The sequence below is a fragment of the Clarias gariepinus genome, chromosome 28 (assembly GCF_024256425.1).
Source record: "Clarias gariepinus isolate MV-2021 ecotype Netherlands chromosome 28, CGAR_prim_01v2, whole genome shotgun sequence".
NCBI lineage: Eukaryota > Metazoa > Chordata > Actinopteri > Siluriformes > Clariidae > Clarias > Clarias gariepinus.
Genome location: NC_071127.1, coordinates 17,707,501 through 17,723,813, shown reverse-complemented (window position 1 = coordinate 17,723,813; position 16,313 = coordinate 17,707,501). Strand labels below are relative to the sequence as shown.

General features: G+C 42.3%; 1 protein-coding gene across 5 annotated transcripts in view; it reads right to left on the bottom strand.

Moving 5' to 3' along the window:
- Window positions 1-5,687: 5,687 nt before the first annotated feature.
- celf3a (cugbp, Elav-like family member 3a) overlaps window positions 5,688-16,313 on the bottom strand; it is a 26,580-nt gene continuing 15,954 nt past the window's right edge. For 2 of the 5 annotated variants that reach the window (XR_008356707.1, XR_008356708.1), the window contains 11 exons: window positions 16,144-16,269; window positions 12,909-12,988; window positions 11,236-11,379; window positions 10,756-10,900; window positions 10,520-10,669; window positions 10,341-10,400; window positions 9,423-9,527; window positions 9,159-9,302; window positions 8,854-8,990; window positions 8,288-8,388; window positions 6,307-6,321 (listed from right to left, as the gene is read on the bottom strand). Coding sequence is in view for 3 of the 5 variants with exons in the window: in XM_053489959.1 (XP_053345934.1) it covers window positions 8,863-8,990; window positions 9,159-9,302; window positions 9,423-9,527; window positions 10,341-10,400; window positions 10,520-10,669; window positions 10,756-10,900; window positions 11,236-11,379; window positions 12,909-12,988; window positions 16,144-16,269 (1,082 nt within the window). In the remaining 2 variants the exon portion in view is untranslated. Of the gene's footprint in view, window positions 6,322-8,234; window positions 8,389-8,851; window positions 8,991-9,158; window positions 9,303-9,422; window positions 9,528-10,340; window positions 10,401-10,519; window positions 10,670-10,755; window positions 10,901-11,235; window positions 11,380-12,908; window positions 12,989-16,143; window positions 16,270-16,313 lie in introns of those variants that run through there. The other 3 variants (XM_053489959.1, XM_053489957.1, XM_053489958.1) reach the window with 3 other exon arrangements.

The window sequence follows — 16,313 nt, the reverse complement described above, 5'->3', positions numbered from 1 at the left end:
AATGATTTTGGCATACAGCTCATGAAAACCCAAAATTTCTATTTAAAAAAATTAGCATATTTCATCCGACCAATAAAAGAAAAGAGAAAAGTCAACCTTAAAATAATTATGTTCAGTTATGCACTCAATACTTGGTCGGGAATCCTTTTGCAGAAATGACTGCTTCAATGGGGCGTGGCATGGAGGCAATCAGCCTGTGGCACTGCTGAGGTGTTATGGAGGCCCAGGATGCTTCGATAGCGGCCTTAAGCTCATCCAGAGTGTTGGGTTTTGCGTCTCTCAACTTTCTCTTTACAATATCCCAGAGATTCTCTATGGGGTTTAGGTCAGGAGAGTTGGCAGGCCAATTGAGCACAGTAATACCATGGTCAGTAAACCATTTACCAGTGGTTTGGCACTGTGAGCAGGTGCCAGGTCGTGCTGAAAAATGAAATCTTCATCTTCATAAAGATTTTCAGCAGATGGAAGCATGAAGTGCTTCAAAATCTCCTGATGGCTAGCTGCATTGACCCTGCCCTTGATAAAACACAGCGGACCAACACCAGCAGCTCACATGGCACCCCAGACCATCACTGACTGTGGGTACTTGACACTGGACTTCAGGCATTTTGGCATTTCCCTCTCCCCAGTCTTCCTCCAGACTCTGGCACCTTGATTTCCGAATGACATGCAAAATTTGCTTTCATCTGGAAAAAAGTACTTTGGACCACTGAGCAACAGTCCAGTGCTGCTTCTATGTAGCCCAGGTCAGGCGCTTCTGCCGCTGTTTCTGGTTCAAAAGTGGCTTGACCTGGGGAATGCGGCACCTGTAGCCCATTTCCTGCACACGCCTGTACACGGTGGCTCTGGATGTTTCTACTCCAGACTCAGTCCACTGCTTCTGCAGGTCTCCCAAGGTCTGGAATCAGTCCTTCTCCACAATCTTCCTCAAGGTCCGGTCACCTCTTCTCGTTGTGCAGCGTTTTCTGCCACACTTTTTCCTTCCCACAGACTTCCCACTGAGGTGCCTTGATACAGCACTCTGGGAACAGCCTATTCGTTCAGAAATTTCTTTTTGTGTCTTACCCTCTTGCTTGAGGGTGTCAATGATGGCCTTCTGGACAGCAGTCAGGTCGGCAGTCTTACCCATGATTGCCTTTTTGAGTAATGAACCAGGCTGGGAGTTTTTAAAAGCCTCAGGAATCTTTTGCAGGTGTTTAGAGTTAATTAGTTGATTCAGATGATTTGGTTAATAGCTCGTTGAGAGAACCTTTTCATGATATGCTAATTTTTTGAGATAGGAATTTGGGGTTTTCATGAGCTGTATGCCAAAATCATCAATATTAAAACAAAAAAAGGCTTGAACTACTTCAGTTGTGTGTAATGAATCTAAAATATATGAAAGTCTAATGTTTATCAGTACATTACAGAAAATAATGAACTTTATCACAATATGCTAATTTTTTTAGACGGACCTGTATTTCTTTTAGCATTCGGGGTTCCATTGCAGGGTTCTTAACATGTTCAAAAACTCATGAAATCAGCACACAGGTTGGAAGCTGCTGCCATTAAGACACACACACAAGTGGCACAGCACAATTACAGAATTGAGAGCTGAAGGGTATTTTGCGTAAAGGTATAAACGACCCAAAATATCTGATTTCATATTCAGTAGGGCTTATGACATGCAGAGCAAAAGTTGTTCAAATCAATGAAATCTAAATGTATAACGGGTTTTGCATTTATACATGCAAGTGTTTATGCAATCTCCTGTAAAGTCCCTGTGCCATGCTAAGCCTTTTTGGGCATATTAAGACCTCCAAAAATGGCGACTACTGTATTTATTACCATTTTCACAACCGTGTTAGGACCACCGGTCAATATTCACACCCTATGGGCAATTTGGGAATGCCAGTTAGCCTATTCCAGCCTAAGCGAGGTTTCCTTCCACAGTCTACTGTAAATACATGTAGATCAGGATAACTTGCGTTCCCAAATTATCAGTAGTGTGTGAATGTGCGTGTGAATGTTGACCTCAGATCCTACCATAGTTGTAAAAATTGGAATAAATACAGTAGTCACCATTGGCCTCCATGGTCCCTAGTTAGACTAAAGAGGTTCCTAGATGGATGGATGGATGGAGTTTATACTCTATTGGAGTTGTGCAACAGGCAGTCAACATAAATAATTATAAATAAGAAACCGAATGTAACATTTTTGGAAAGAGTCTTCAATGTCAGTGCCATGTAACAGTTTTCTTATCAAAGAGTGTTAAATACAGATATAATAGAAACTTACCTGTCTTACATTAAATATAACAATACAGTGTAAATATTGTGTTTTATTTTGAATGTAATTAAATAATTAAATAAATACATAAAAATTATGATTATCTTCAAATTGCTGTAGGAGGAAAATAAAACTTAATCCATGCCGGAATGCACCCGGCCACATTACATCACCCCGTAGGTGATTATTTCTTTGATGGCCTTTTATTAATTTTTTTTTTATATCTGATTCATTTTCAATGACAGCAGCTTTGACAATAGATCTTGTTTATATATGAGTGTAGTATAGAACATTACATTCCTGCACTAATTACACATGTTATATCCAGGTTGCCAGATCTTATCTGATCAATATGAATCGACTAGCCGTAATTCGTAATTTAATCTCAAATAACATTTATGCTGATGCATCATTTTAGTTTAAGATGGCTTGGAGGACCTGTTAAAGAAACATCTGTGTGACTACCATCTCCTCACATGTAACACCCATTGCAACCATTTTTGCGCATTTTTTTCTCTCATACAGCACAAAATCTCTGACCTCATGTTTCAGATTATTTAATATCCTTAATTAAAAATGAATTCAAAAACTAAACTGAGATAAGCTAAAATGCTGAAAGGAGAACCATCTCAGAGATCATTCCCCATCATTCAGGTCCTGGTGACCCACTTCTTGTTGGAGATCTCGTCACATGGAGGCCCTGTGTGGACTGCTTGGAATGTGTGTGGTGAGCGGGAACGGTTCTACTTTACCATAAAGACGGTCCTGGCCTGGGCTGATTCTGACAGCTATTCTCTGAGGACTTGTGACTGCAGTGGCTGAACGGTTTTGCACCTGAGCTTCCAATAACAAAACTGGATTCCATATTACCTTCAACACATCAATTGAACTTCCAGCCTCCTAACACACAGTATGACTGCAGATCAGTCCCTGCTATCCGTTATAACCCAGATGAGCATGCGTTCCCTGTTGAGTCTGGTTCCTCTTAAGGTTTCTTCCTGTTGCCATCTCAGGGGCTTTTTCCTCGCTGCCGTTGCCCTCGGCTCGCTCATCAGGGATCATCTGATTATTTTGATTCATACAGCGCATCCGGAAAGTATTCACAGCGCATCACTTTTTCCACATTTTGCCTTATTCTAAAATGGATTAAATAATTTTTTTTCTGGGAATTCTACACACAACACCCCATAATGACAACATGAAAAAAGTTTACTTGAGACTTTTGCAAATTTATTTAAAATAAATTGAGAAAGCACATGTACAGTATGTAAGTATTCACAGCTTTTGCCATGAAGCTCAAAATTAAGCTGAGACGCATCCTGTTTCCCCTGATCATGCTTGAGATGTTTCTGCAGCTTTCATCAATCAGGCCCATCTGGTAGACTGGCCAGAGGGTCTCATCAGATCTGAGAATTGTGTTTCTCATGGTCTGAGAGTCCTTCAAGTGCCTTTTGGCTAACTCCAGAGGGGCTGCCATGTGCCTTTTACTAGAGAGTGGCTTCCGTCTGGCCACTATACCATATAGGCCTGATTGGTGGATTGCTACTGAGATGGTTGTCCTTCTGGAAGGACCTCTGAGGACCTCTGGAGCTCTGGAGGTCTGACAGAGTGACCATCAGGTTCATGGTCACCTCCCTGACTAAGGCCCTTCTCACCTGAACGCTCAGTTTAGATGGCCGGCCAGCTCTAGGAAGAGTCCTGGTGGTTTTGACCTTCTTCCACCTAAGGATGATGGAGGCCCACTGGGCTCATTGGGACCTTCAAAGCAGCAGAAATATTTCTGTAACCTTCGCCAGATTTGTGCTTTAAGATAATCCTGTCTCGGAGGTCTACAGACAATTCCTTTGACTTCATGCTTGGTTTGTCCTCTGACATGAACTGCCAACTGTGGGACCTTATATAGACAGGTGTGTGCCTTTCCAAATCATGTCCAATCAACTGAATTTATCACAGGTGGACTCCAATTAAGCTGCAGAAACATCTCAAGGATGATCAGGGGAAACAAGATGATCAGGGGAAACAAAATGCACCTGAGCTCAATTTTGCAAAGGCTGTGAATACTTATGTACATGTGCTTACTCAATTTAAAAAAAAAAAATTAATTAGCAATTGAATTTAATCTATTTTAGAATAACGCTGTGACATAACAAAATTTGGAAAAAGTGATGCGCTGTGAAGACTTTCCAGATGGACTGTACATGTTGTCTTACACATTTTATACTCATTTCTGTCATTTTCTGTAGAGCTGCTTTGCGACAATCACCACTGTTTAAAGCAGTATACAAATAAAATAAAACTGAATTGAATTAAATTGAAAATCAATTAAATTCATTTTACTAGATTTAATTAAATGAACAACACAGCAAATGCAAACAAAAACATAAGGATGTGAACACTTTTCCAAAGCCACTGCATGTTTGTAGTTAAAGTGCAACTTCAGTAATCTTTACCAAACCCGCTGGATGGTGTGTGGCAGAAGGTAAGCAGTTAGCAAGCTTCTTATGGGATCCGAGAGAGAGAGACATGCTTCAGCCTGCACGCTCCATGAACATAAGATATCCGTATATCTTTTTAATCTTTTCCGCCTTTTACTCCGCAGTACAGCAGTAAGAACGCGTGTTAAAGCATACCACAAATGAACTCAATTATTAAACATGCTCAGGTACGTAAGAACGCCCAGGGGGAAGATCTCATATCTTCTCTGTGCGCACGATACAACCAAAATCTGCCAAAATGAAAGACACAACCAGTTATTTAAAACTTTTATTATGTTTTTTTTTTCCTTGTAATTGACAGGTTAGGAAACAATAGCTGAAGAAAATAAATAAATATGAATGATTGTTCCTCAATTGTAATTCTGTAAATAAAAGATCTAAAAAATAATTTAACTCCTACACGCATGTGCCAGTGAATCTTCATAAAAGCTTCATAAATAATAATAATAATAATAATAATAATAATAATATTAAAAAAAGAAAAAAAACTGAAAATCAATAAGTTAATTAATTGTTGGGGAAAAAAAGATTAGATAAGAAAATTAAATAAGGACATAATAATAATAATAATAATAATAATAATAATAATAATAATAATCTTAACCTTGAATTTTCAAAGCATGATATATACAGTGAAATACAAATAAATTTTTAAAATGCTTTCCACTCTATTCCTCATTACCTTGTTTTTTTCCCCCCCATCAAATCATCCTAAACGTATCTTGAAATGTAAAATCTAACTACAGCCTGACCATGATGGACAATATTTAATCCGTCTTTTTTTTTTTTCCTTTTTTTTCAGTCCTTTCTTCCCTAGCTAACGTTCCCATGATACTCCGCGCTCTTGAGCTTAAATAACTTGAAAAACCCACCCGAGTTACCCCCAACAACACCCCTCCCAAGCCCCTCTCCTCCCCTCCCCTCCCCTCACCTTCTAGCCCACTGATATGCCTTTCACGTAGCCAAATAAATTTCTATATACACATAACTGGTGCTGAGTAAATCCCCATAGTGTGCAGTAAGTGCACGAACCAGCAAAGAAATAACAAGAAAAATTCCCAAAAGGCCTTGCTGTGCAGCTGTTACACAATGATGTTGGTCCCATTTTATGTGCAGTTTCAGTTCAAGGCCAGATGGAGCACTGAAAGCCTTCCCTTCGAACTCCCAACATACACACACACACACACACACACACACGCACACGCACACACACCTTCGAACAGTGTGTATGAAACGAGCGTGACATTGCAGGAATAGTGTTGAGCTGGTTATTAACTGTACAAGAAATGTGCCTATAAACAGTTATTGGTCATACGCTGTATACTGACGAGGCTGTAAATGTATAATTAATAACCCAAGTCTTGTGCAGCGGGTTAGTGTTAATCTGTTAAACGTATATATTCGCTCCAGTAGTTCTTTGTATCAGGTATTTAAAATGAGCCGTTGGTCCCGTAATTAATTTACAGCAGATGAATTCTTTTTTTTTTCTTTTTTTTTTCTTTTGTTTTCTCCAAACCGACTTCTTCAGTCTTCTTCTTTTTTTTTTTTTTTTTTAAACCTAAAGTAGAAAAAAAGGGGGTAAAGGAGAGAAAAAATGAAACGAGTTAGATGACTGGAAATGACTCGTGATCCGAGGACACAGGTAACAAATGAGACGTGTGTGCTGGAGCATATAGCAGTGATCTTGCGCTTACCATACTTCCATGCAATTAACGTAGTGAGGTAGTAAATGGGTGTATGCTCAAATGTGTGTTCAGTGTTAGTGTCTCAGTGGGAAAGGCTTCTAGCAGGCATACAAATTTCCAACATGCACCATAGGAATTCTGGGCTGTACCATACTGTGGACTTAGTGCCTTAAGTGAACTTTATGTACAGTACTTATGAATTTATAGATCAAAGGGTAATGCTTAAATACAAAGTTTTAAGTTGAGCCAGTTCATATGTTATGCTCAGCTTCGTTGTTATGGACAATATTTGGAGGTCGCTCATGGGTAGGGAAATTCCCCTATAAAGTCATAATCAATCATATACAGTAAATGGAGCATAAAGACTGGACTTTGGAGCGATTGGAAAAGGTCATGTGATCTAATGAGTCCAGATTGCAGAGTAGAAGAGAAGCACATGAAGTCTCTGGAGACAGTGTTATGATCTGGGGTTGCTTCGGTTGGTCACCTGAATGTACTGAATGTATTAAACCAGGTCATATTCCAGGACATTTACATTTAGGCATTTGGCAGACGCTCTTATCCAGAGCGACTTACTTTTTTTTTTCATCTCATTATACATCTGAGCAGTTAAGGGTTAAGGGCCTTGCTTAAGGGCCCAACGGTGGGAACTTGGTGGTTGTGGGGTTTGAACCTGGGACCTTCCGAACCGTAGTCCAATGCCTTACCCCTGGCCAAGACTCGAATTAAGTGAAAAAGTCAAATGAAAGAGTGGTTCTGGGAGCATGAGAAATCTCATTCTATAATTCAGGCTTGAATTATTCTAGTTTGAACAGCGAGGACGGCCTATTTTACGTAAGTCATGCCATTCATTCACCTAGGAACATCTGTAGTCCAAGCAGGGACCACTGAGCCCATGATGACCGTTGGAGGTCAATGGTGTCCATTGTATTTATTCCTATTTTAACGACCGTGAGAGGACCTCCGGTCAACATTACCATGTCATGAGTGACCTCTAAATATGTATAAACATTAAATATCCATCACTAAAAGCATGTCTTAGGTGTACTACAAAACCCAGAATTCCTACAGGGAAACGCTGCTCGTCAATCAGCACAATGCTCTCACCTCAAGCCTCGGGCGAGAGGTTTGAGAGATAGTGAATGAATTGTTCCAGCATTCTCTTCTGTTTTTTTTTTTTTATCTTTCTCTTTCTGAACACACACACACACACACACGCATACGCACACACACTTAATTCATTCTCTCGGTCACTGGACAAAACACCATACCCACTAGCACAAACTTTCCTGTCTTGGAATACACACTGAATCCCCCACAGTCACAAAAAAAAAAAAAAACTAAAACACCACCAGACTACATATGGGAGGAGCTGTAAAGAGATAATCATGACCAAACAAAACACAGAGGAGACTGATCAAAAACAAAATCCAGCCAAACACTCGGGCATTCGAAATGTCCCATAGGAGTACTTAAATAGCTTTGGATCGCTTTGATTTCGCTAATTCCAGTTAACTCAAAAGTGTAGTGTCATTGATCAGTATTTACAAAAAAAAACTATAAAGAGAGAGAGAGATAGAGAGAGAGAGGGAGAGAGAGAGAAAGGCACAACGCACCAAACACACTCCATTGTCACCACAGTAACCCGCCATGCACTCTCAGCATGGAGGATAGAAGACAAGAGGGCCAAAAGAAAAAAGAAATCAAAAGAAAAGAAAAGGAGGAAATAAAAAATAATAATAAACAGGAACAAAAAAAAAAAAAAAAAAGTAACTGCTAACGGCAACCATCACAGGCAGGAATATTGCCACAGCAACCAACACAGGCCAATCAACTTACAACAAACGCTGTGACGGGAAGGGGGAAGCTTTATTGGTTGCTATGGCCACCGCAGCCATAGCGACGTAGTCTCCGCACGAGCTATGATTGGCCGGGGCAGCCTTGTGGTGGTAGGGATGAGGGTTTTTTTGTTTGTTTGATTGATTGATTGATTTCAGGAGAATGAGCGATGACACAGCACAAAAACAAAGAAAAAACAAATAAACAAATAAAAAATAAATGAAAAGTAAAAATCAATTAACTCATTATTGTCTTATTCACTTTAAATCATTTTTTCTTTTCAAACACATTATATTCAATTTATAAGACATTCTCTAAATATATACATATATATAAAAATATATAAATATAGTCTAATCATAAAACTAGATTGGATATAAGATATAAGAACCTGATCATCATTATAAAATAAAATTGAATTAAATTTAAGCCACTGTTAGCATCAATCAATGTTTTTTAAACACATTACTTCTGGTTTCATATCAGAGTGTCATGTCTGCTCTCCATGCCACTTTCCCTCGCTCTCTCTTTCTCTCTCACACTCACACTCACACGGTCTCTCTCACCTGGCCATATTAGTAGGGACGGTTGGCATCTTTGGGCCTCTTCAGCTGCACTTTCAGTCTTTTCATGCCAATCTGAAAGCCGTTCATGGCCTGGATGGCAGTCTGAGCGCTGGCTGGGTTGTCAAAGCTTACGAAACCTTAAGAGACAGAATAAAAAACAAGCATGAGACAGGGAACGCAAGTCCTGCTCAATGCTTTCGAACAATCATGAGATCCATTATAATTGCTGATTTGAACTGCTGGTTATTCCATCGATATGTCTCTCTCTCTCTCTCTCTCTCTCTCTATCTTGCTCATCAACCCACCGAAGCATTTGCTCTGATTGGTTGCGCGGTCGACGAAAACCTTAGCTGAGATGACGTTGCCGAACGGCAGGAACATCTGGAGCATCTCCGAGTCGGTGAACTCCTGCGGCAGGTGATAGATAAAGATATTACATCCCTCAGGACCTAAAAAAGGAGAAAACAAATGATATTGAAATGATTATCCAAAACTGTTTAATGTAGAAACAATTGTGGTCGTCGTTGTCGCGGTATAGCTTAATGAAATGGGAAGTGAGTGATGATTACCTTCTCGTTGCTGAAGCTGCTGAGGCTGTTGGGTTTGCTGAGCAACTAGCGTGGGCTGATGAGGGAATGGCTGACCGACCAAACTATAGGCAGCTGGATACGTGGCTGTGGGCAGGAAATGTTAAATATGAGAACAAGATAATTCTATTGTCCTTCGATTAAAATATCCATCAAATTTTAAACAAACCAAAAACCAAAAATGTAAACAATTAAGCCTAATATTGTGTAGTGCCGGTAAAACAGCTTGGATTACTCATGGCATGACTCTCTGAATGTGTGATGCGCTGTCTGGCACCAAGACGTCACCAGCGGATTCAAAGTGGGGAATTTGTAAGCCTTGAACTCTTGCGACAGGCTCTCGTGCAATTGGTATTCTATCGTGGCCAGCCTTGACGGTTTTTAAGCAATGCAATATCTACTGCATTGGCTTCTCTGGCTGACTGGTGGGTTTCCTTACCTGCCATGCGGAAGGCCCAGGTTCGATTCCCACCCAACGCCCAAACCCCAGCCACAGGATGCAGCGCCAGTCCCAAACCCGGATAAAATGGGATGGTTGCGTCTGGAAAGGCACCCAGCGTAAAAAAAACAACAACAACCTGTGCACTATTTCCGTGCGGATCAAATAGTCCACTGTTTCAACCCCTTGACGGGAGCCACTGAGAGACTAACAACAAGTACCGCATTGGGTTTTCTGTTGGATCAGACCAGACAGGATAGCCCTTTGGTCCCAACAGGTGTAAATGAGCTTCGGATGCCGGACAGTCCTGTCACCAGTTTCCTGGTGTGTAACTGATTGAGGTTTTTCAATGCTGGTTGGTTTATTATGGGTTGGAGCCATGGATGACAAGAAGGGTTAATTGGACTGATCTACCACGATTCCCCAAAAGTATACAGAATGTAGGAGAAGCGTAAACTCACCAGTGTAGTGCTGCATTCCAGTGTACGCCTGCTGAAGAGGATCCAAAGCCGGACTCTGAGCTGCAGGAAGAAAGACAGAGAAGAGGAAAATGAAGAGAGAGATGTACTATAGTAACATACAACAACAAAAACAAAAATGCTGATTAGAGATCTGGTCAATGCAGTGGCCTGAGCTTCACCTTGGTACTGGTGGACGCCGTTGGTGTAGAGTGTTTCAGAGGCTGATTGCCCACTGGGTGGCGCGGGTACTGCCGGGTAACTGTTGACTGCGATTGGTGGAGGGAGAGTAGGCACTGGTGTGGCGGCGATAGCTGGAGGAGTGCTCGCACCTTTTTGGTACAAAATCAGTATGTGTTATACACGACATGGTCATGACACGATATATCAGTCACTGTTCTGAAGAGGAGGGGCTCACCTGAGGATGGGGTGATTGACGCGATAGGTGTGGCAATGATGCTGCTCGGGTTAAGAGCGGCCAACTGCTGCATCTGCACGGCGGCAACCGTCGCCACAGGAGACAGGTAGGCGGACTGAGCTACCAGAGCCTGCTGCTGGACCAGCTGAAGAAGAAGAAAACAAGTAGTTAAAATAGTTTTAGGACTAAAAAGATCAAATTTGAGTTGTGATTTAAAGGTCCCATATTTTACAATTTCTGTAACCAGTTATCATATGTCTCGTGGCATTTCCAAACTGTGTGTGTTAATGCTCTACCCCTCACTGGCACTCCTCTTCCAAACATGCTATTTTAGTTACTACGCAAATAAGACCCCACTCAGCCCCTCCCCCCACCCCAAAGAAGTTCTTATATGAGGTCACATTAGGCGGGAAAATCTATTTGGCTTGTTAAAGGTGGAATGAATTTGGTGTAGAAGGTACTAAGGGGTTTGGTACTCACAGCCTGTGTGTAAGCGTTGTAGGCCCCCAGGTGGAGGCTCATGGGGCTGATGACGCCCAGCTGGGAGGCGACCTGCTGCATGCGCCGGATGCCTCGCTCCTTCTCCGTATCTGCAAACTTCACCACCAGACTTGAAGACGCACCCTAGGGAGACAGGAAGGGACAGGAAATATTTATCTCCACAGCCTGAATATAGAATAAATATTCTGTATTCTGAATCAACACACATGAAACACACACATTTTTGGTGATTTCTGAATTCCATGTTTATGATTTTTTTTTCCCCCAGTGTGATGTGGATGTATGTTGCGTCCGGTTTCATTGTTTCATTTCCTCCCTGAGTGTTTTTACCGTTCTGTTTTATTGTTCCACATAACCGCTTGTGTGTGTAACGTTTAGTTGCTGTATTTATAGCGCAAAATAAAATAGATTTAACGACCGTCCTTGCCGAACAGTGTGTGTGCACGCGTGTGTGTAGAGAGAGAGAGAGAGAGAGATGATCTGATCCTAACACTGTCTAATAGTCTAATATTTTGTATTCCTACTGTATGTAATCTATATCAACTAATCAATACTGCGTATTTCTGTAGTACATCTGTTAATGTATGTCCACATAATTGTCTTCTTTGTTTGTCTTATTGCCTGAACTGCTTGTTATTATAATTTGCTTTGGCGACGTTGTTAACAGCCGTCATGCCAATAAAGCTCTTTGAACTTGATAAACAGATAGAGAGAGAGAGAGAGAGAGAGAGAGAGAGAGAGAATGGAAGAGAAATGAAGGAAGACAAAAAGAGAGGGAGAGAGAGGGAGGAAAAAGAGGGACAAAGAGCGGAAAAAAGAGACAGTGAAGCAAAAAGACACAAAATAAACAGAGGTACAGAGAAAATAGTGTGTGTGTGTGTGTGTGTGTGTGTGTGTGTGTGTGTGTGTGTGTGTGTGTGTGTGTGTGTGTGAGTGAGTGAGTGAGTGAGAGAGAGAAATATTCATATTTGTCATGCCAATAAAACAACATTTGCATCTTTGAATTTTTTAATCTTTCACAAACAGACAGAGTGAAAGGGGGGTGTGGGGGGGGGGGCAGGATATAAAAAAAAAACAAAGAGGAAGAGAAGAGAGGGAGACAGAGAGACAGAAACAGAGACAAACAGAAAGACAGGGAGAGATTTAGAGACTGACAGACTGACAAAGGGAGAGTCAGACAGACTGAGAGAAACAGAGGCAGAGAAAAGAGAGAGAGAGAGACAGACTAATAGACAGACACAGAGAGACAGACAAAGAGACAAAGAGACAGGCAGGCAGAGATTAAGAGACAGGCAGGCAAACACAGGGAACGTGAGACAGACAGACACAGCAAGAGAGAAAGACAGACTGATAGAAGCAAACTGGCAGAGAAGAGAGAGAGAGAGAGAGAGAGAGAGAGAGAGAGACAGACAGTCAGACACAGACACAGGGAGAGTCGGACCGAAGGAAAGACAGACAGACAGAGACAGAAAGAAAGAGACAGAAAAATAGACAGACAGACAGAGACAGGACACAGAGATAAAAACAGACTTAGAGAGAAAGAGAGAGAGAGGCAAAGAGACAGATAGACAGAGACACAGACAGATAGACAGAGACACAGACGGAGAAAAAGGGAGAGACAGAGACAGACAGAGAGACAGACAGACACTGACCGGTAGAGTTCGGCTGCCGTGAAGAGCATTAATGGCGGCCTGAGCCTCTGCGTTGCTCTGATATTTCACAAACGCACAACCTGCAAACAGCAAAAGACAAAAATAAATCATCTCTTAAGACACTGACACACACACACACTCACACACACACACACACACACACACAGACACACAGACACACACTGCGGCATCAAGACGATCACGACATTTAAATACCATCCCACAGTTAATCAAAAAACACACTGGTTTATCCGCTCGTGTCCTCAAACCCTGAGCTCAAGTAGGGACGTGAAATCAACATGAAAAGTAAAACAACAGCATCGCTTTGATCCTTTAGGTGAGTTACACTGTGTAAAATTAACAGTATTTATTTTAGATCCGTGAACTTATTTAATCTAAAACACAAGCATTCATCACCATTACCTTTTGCATCACTAGATATTACCCGCGGCTCCAGCGCGCTACTGTTACCTGAGGATGGAGTGTGCGGTCAACTCGCATTTGGCGAGGACGCTGCCTAGTGTTATACCCAGGGTAGGACGCTGCCCACTGTTACTTTCAAGCTGCCTACTGGTACATATGGCGAGGACACCTACTACTGTTACAATCTGAGGGGACGCTGCGTGCTTTTAAATTCGGTGGGGACACTGCCTATTAGTTAGGACATTTCCAAGTGTTTAATTCGGTGGGGACACTGCCTATTATTTAGGACATTTCCAAGTGTTACACTCAGTAAGGACACTGCCTGCTGTTACATTTAGTGAGGACACTGTCTGCTGTTACATTCGGTGAGGACACTGACTGCTGTTACATTCGGTGAGGACACTGTCTGCTGTTAAACTCAGTAAGGACACTGTCTGCTATTACATTTAGTGAGGAGACTGTCTGCTGTTACATTCGGTGAGGAGACTGTCTGCGGTTACATTCGGTGAGGACACTGTCTGCTGTTACATTCGGTGAGGACACTGTCTGCTGTTACATTCGGTGAGGACACTGTCTGCTGTTACATTCGGTGAGGACACTGTCTGCTGTTACATTCGGTGAGGACACTGTCTGCTGTTACATTCGGTGAGGACACTGTCTGCTGTTAAACTCAGTGAGGACACTGTCTGCTGTTAAACTCGGTGAGGACACTGTCTGCTGTTAAACTCAGTAAGGACACTGTCTGCTGTTAAATTTGGTGAGGACACTGTCTGCTGTTACATTCGGTGAGGACACTGTCTGCGGTTACATTTGGTGAGGACACTGTCTGCTGTTACATTCGGTGAGGACACTGTCTGCTGTTAAATTCGGTGAGGACACTGCCTGCTGTTACATTCAGTGAGGACACTGTCTGCTGTTACATTCGGTGAGGACACTGTCTGCTGTTAAACTCAGTAAGGACACTGTCTGCTATTACATTTAGTGAGGACATTGTCTGCTGTTACATTCGTTGAGGACACTGTCTGCTGTTACATTCGTTGAGGACACTGTCTGCTGTTACATTCGTTGATGATACTGTCTGCTGTTACATTCGGTGAGGACACTGTCTGCTGTTACATTCGGTGAGGACACTGTCTGCTGTTACATTCGGTGAGGACACTGTCTGCTGTTAAACTCAGTAAGGACACTGTCTGCTATTACATTTATTGAGGACACTGTCTGCTGTTACATTCGTTGAGGACACTGTCTGCTGTTACATTCGGTGAGGACACTTGCTAGTGTTACACTCAGTAAGGACACTGTCTGCTGTTAAACTCAGTAAGGACACTGTCTGCTGTTACATTCGTTAAGGACACTGTCTGCTGTTACATTCGGGGAGGACACTGTCTGCTGTTACATTCGGTGAGGACACTGTCTGCTGTTACATTCGTTGAGGACACTGTCTGCTGTTACATTCGTTGAGGACACTGTCTGCTGTTACACTCAGTAAGGACACTTGCTAGTGTTACACTCAGTAAGGACACTGTCTGCTGTTAAACTCAGTAAGGACACTGTCTGCTGTTAAACTCGGTGAGGACACTGTCTGCTGTTACATTCAGTGAAGACACTGTCTGCTGTTACACTCAGTAAGGACACTTGCTAGTGTTGCACTCAGTAAGGACACTGTCTGCTGTTAAATTTGGTGAGGACACTGTCTGCTGTTACATTCGGTGAGGACACTGTCTGCTGTTACATTCGTTAAGGACACTGTCTGCTGTTACATTCGTTGAGGACACTGTCTGCTGTTACATTCGTTGAGGACACTGTCTGCTGTTACACTCAGTAAGGACACTTGCTAGTGTTACACTCAGTAAGGACACTGTCTGCTGTTAAACTCAGTAAGGACACTGTCTGCTGTTAAACTCGGTGAGGACACTGTCTGCTGTTACATTCGGTGAGGACACTGTCTGCTGTTACATTCGTTAAGGACACTGTCTGCTGTTACATTCGTTGAGGACACTGTCTGCTGTTACATTCGTTGAGGACACTGTCTGCTGTTACATTCGTTGAGGACACTGTCTGCTGTTACACTCAGTAAGGACACTTGCTAGTGTTACACTCAGTAAGGACACTGTCTGCTGTTAAACTCAGTAAGGACACTGTCTGCTGTTAAACTCGGTGAGGACACTGTCTGCTGTTACATTCGTTGAGGACACTGTCTGCTGTTACATTCAGTGAGGATACTGTCTGCTGTTACACTCAGTAAGGACACTTGCTAGTGTTGCACTCAGTAAGGACACTGTCTGCTGTTAAATTTGGTGAGGACACTGTCTGCTGTTACATTCGTTGAGGACACTGTCTGCTGTTACATTCGTTGAGGACACTGTCTGCTGTTACACTCAGTAAGGACACTTGCTAGTGTTACACTCAGTAAGGACACTGTCTGCTGTTAAACTCAGTAAGGACACTGTCTGCTGTTAAACTCGGTGAGGACACTGTCTGCTGTTACATTCGGTGAGGACACTGTCTGCTGTTACATTCAGTGAGGACACTGTCTGCTGTTACACTCAGTAAGGACACTTGCTAGTGTTGCACTCAGTAAGGACACTGTCTGCTGTTAAATTTGGTGAGGACACTGTCTGCTGTTACATTCGGTGAGGACACTGTCTGCTGTTACATTCTGCCGGACGCCTGCGCTGCCTGTAAATAAGCAGCACGTCTGTAAAACTGGTGTTTTTTTCTATTTATTTAACTGTTTTTCATAAGTTTCTTTAATATTTCTCACGAATATCGGTGAACCTGGATGGTTTGCGGTTCTCGGCTGGCAGCTCACCTTTGCTGGCTCCGTCGGGTCCTCTGAGCACGGTGCACTCCTCTATACTGCCGAACGGCTCGAACATCTTCCTCACATCAGCGTCTGACTGCTGCTTCCCCAGCATTCCCACAAACAGCTTCCTGTCTGGAGGGACGTCATGACCGTATCGTTAAGCACCATTATTATTA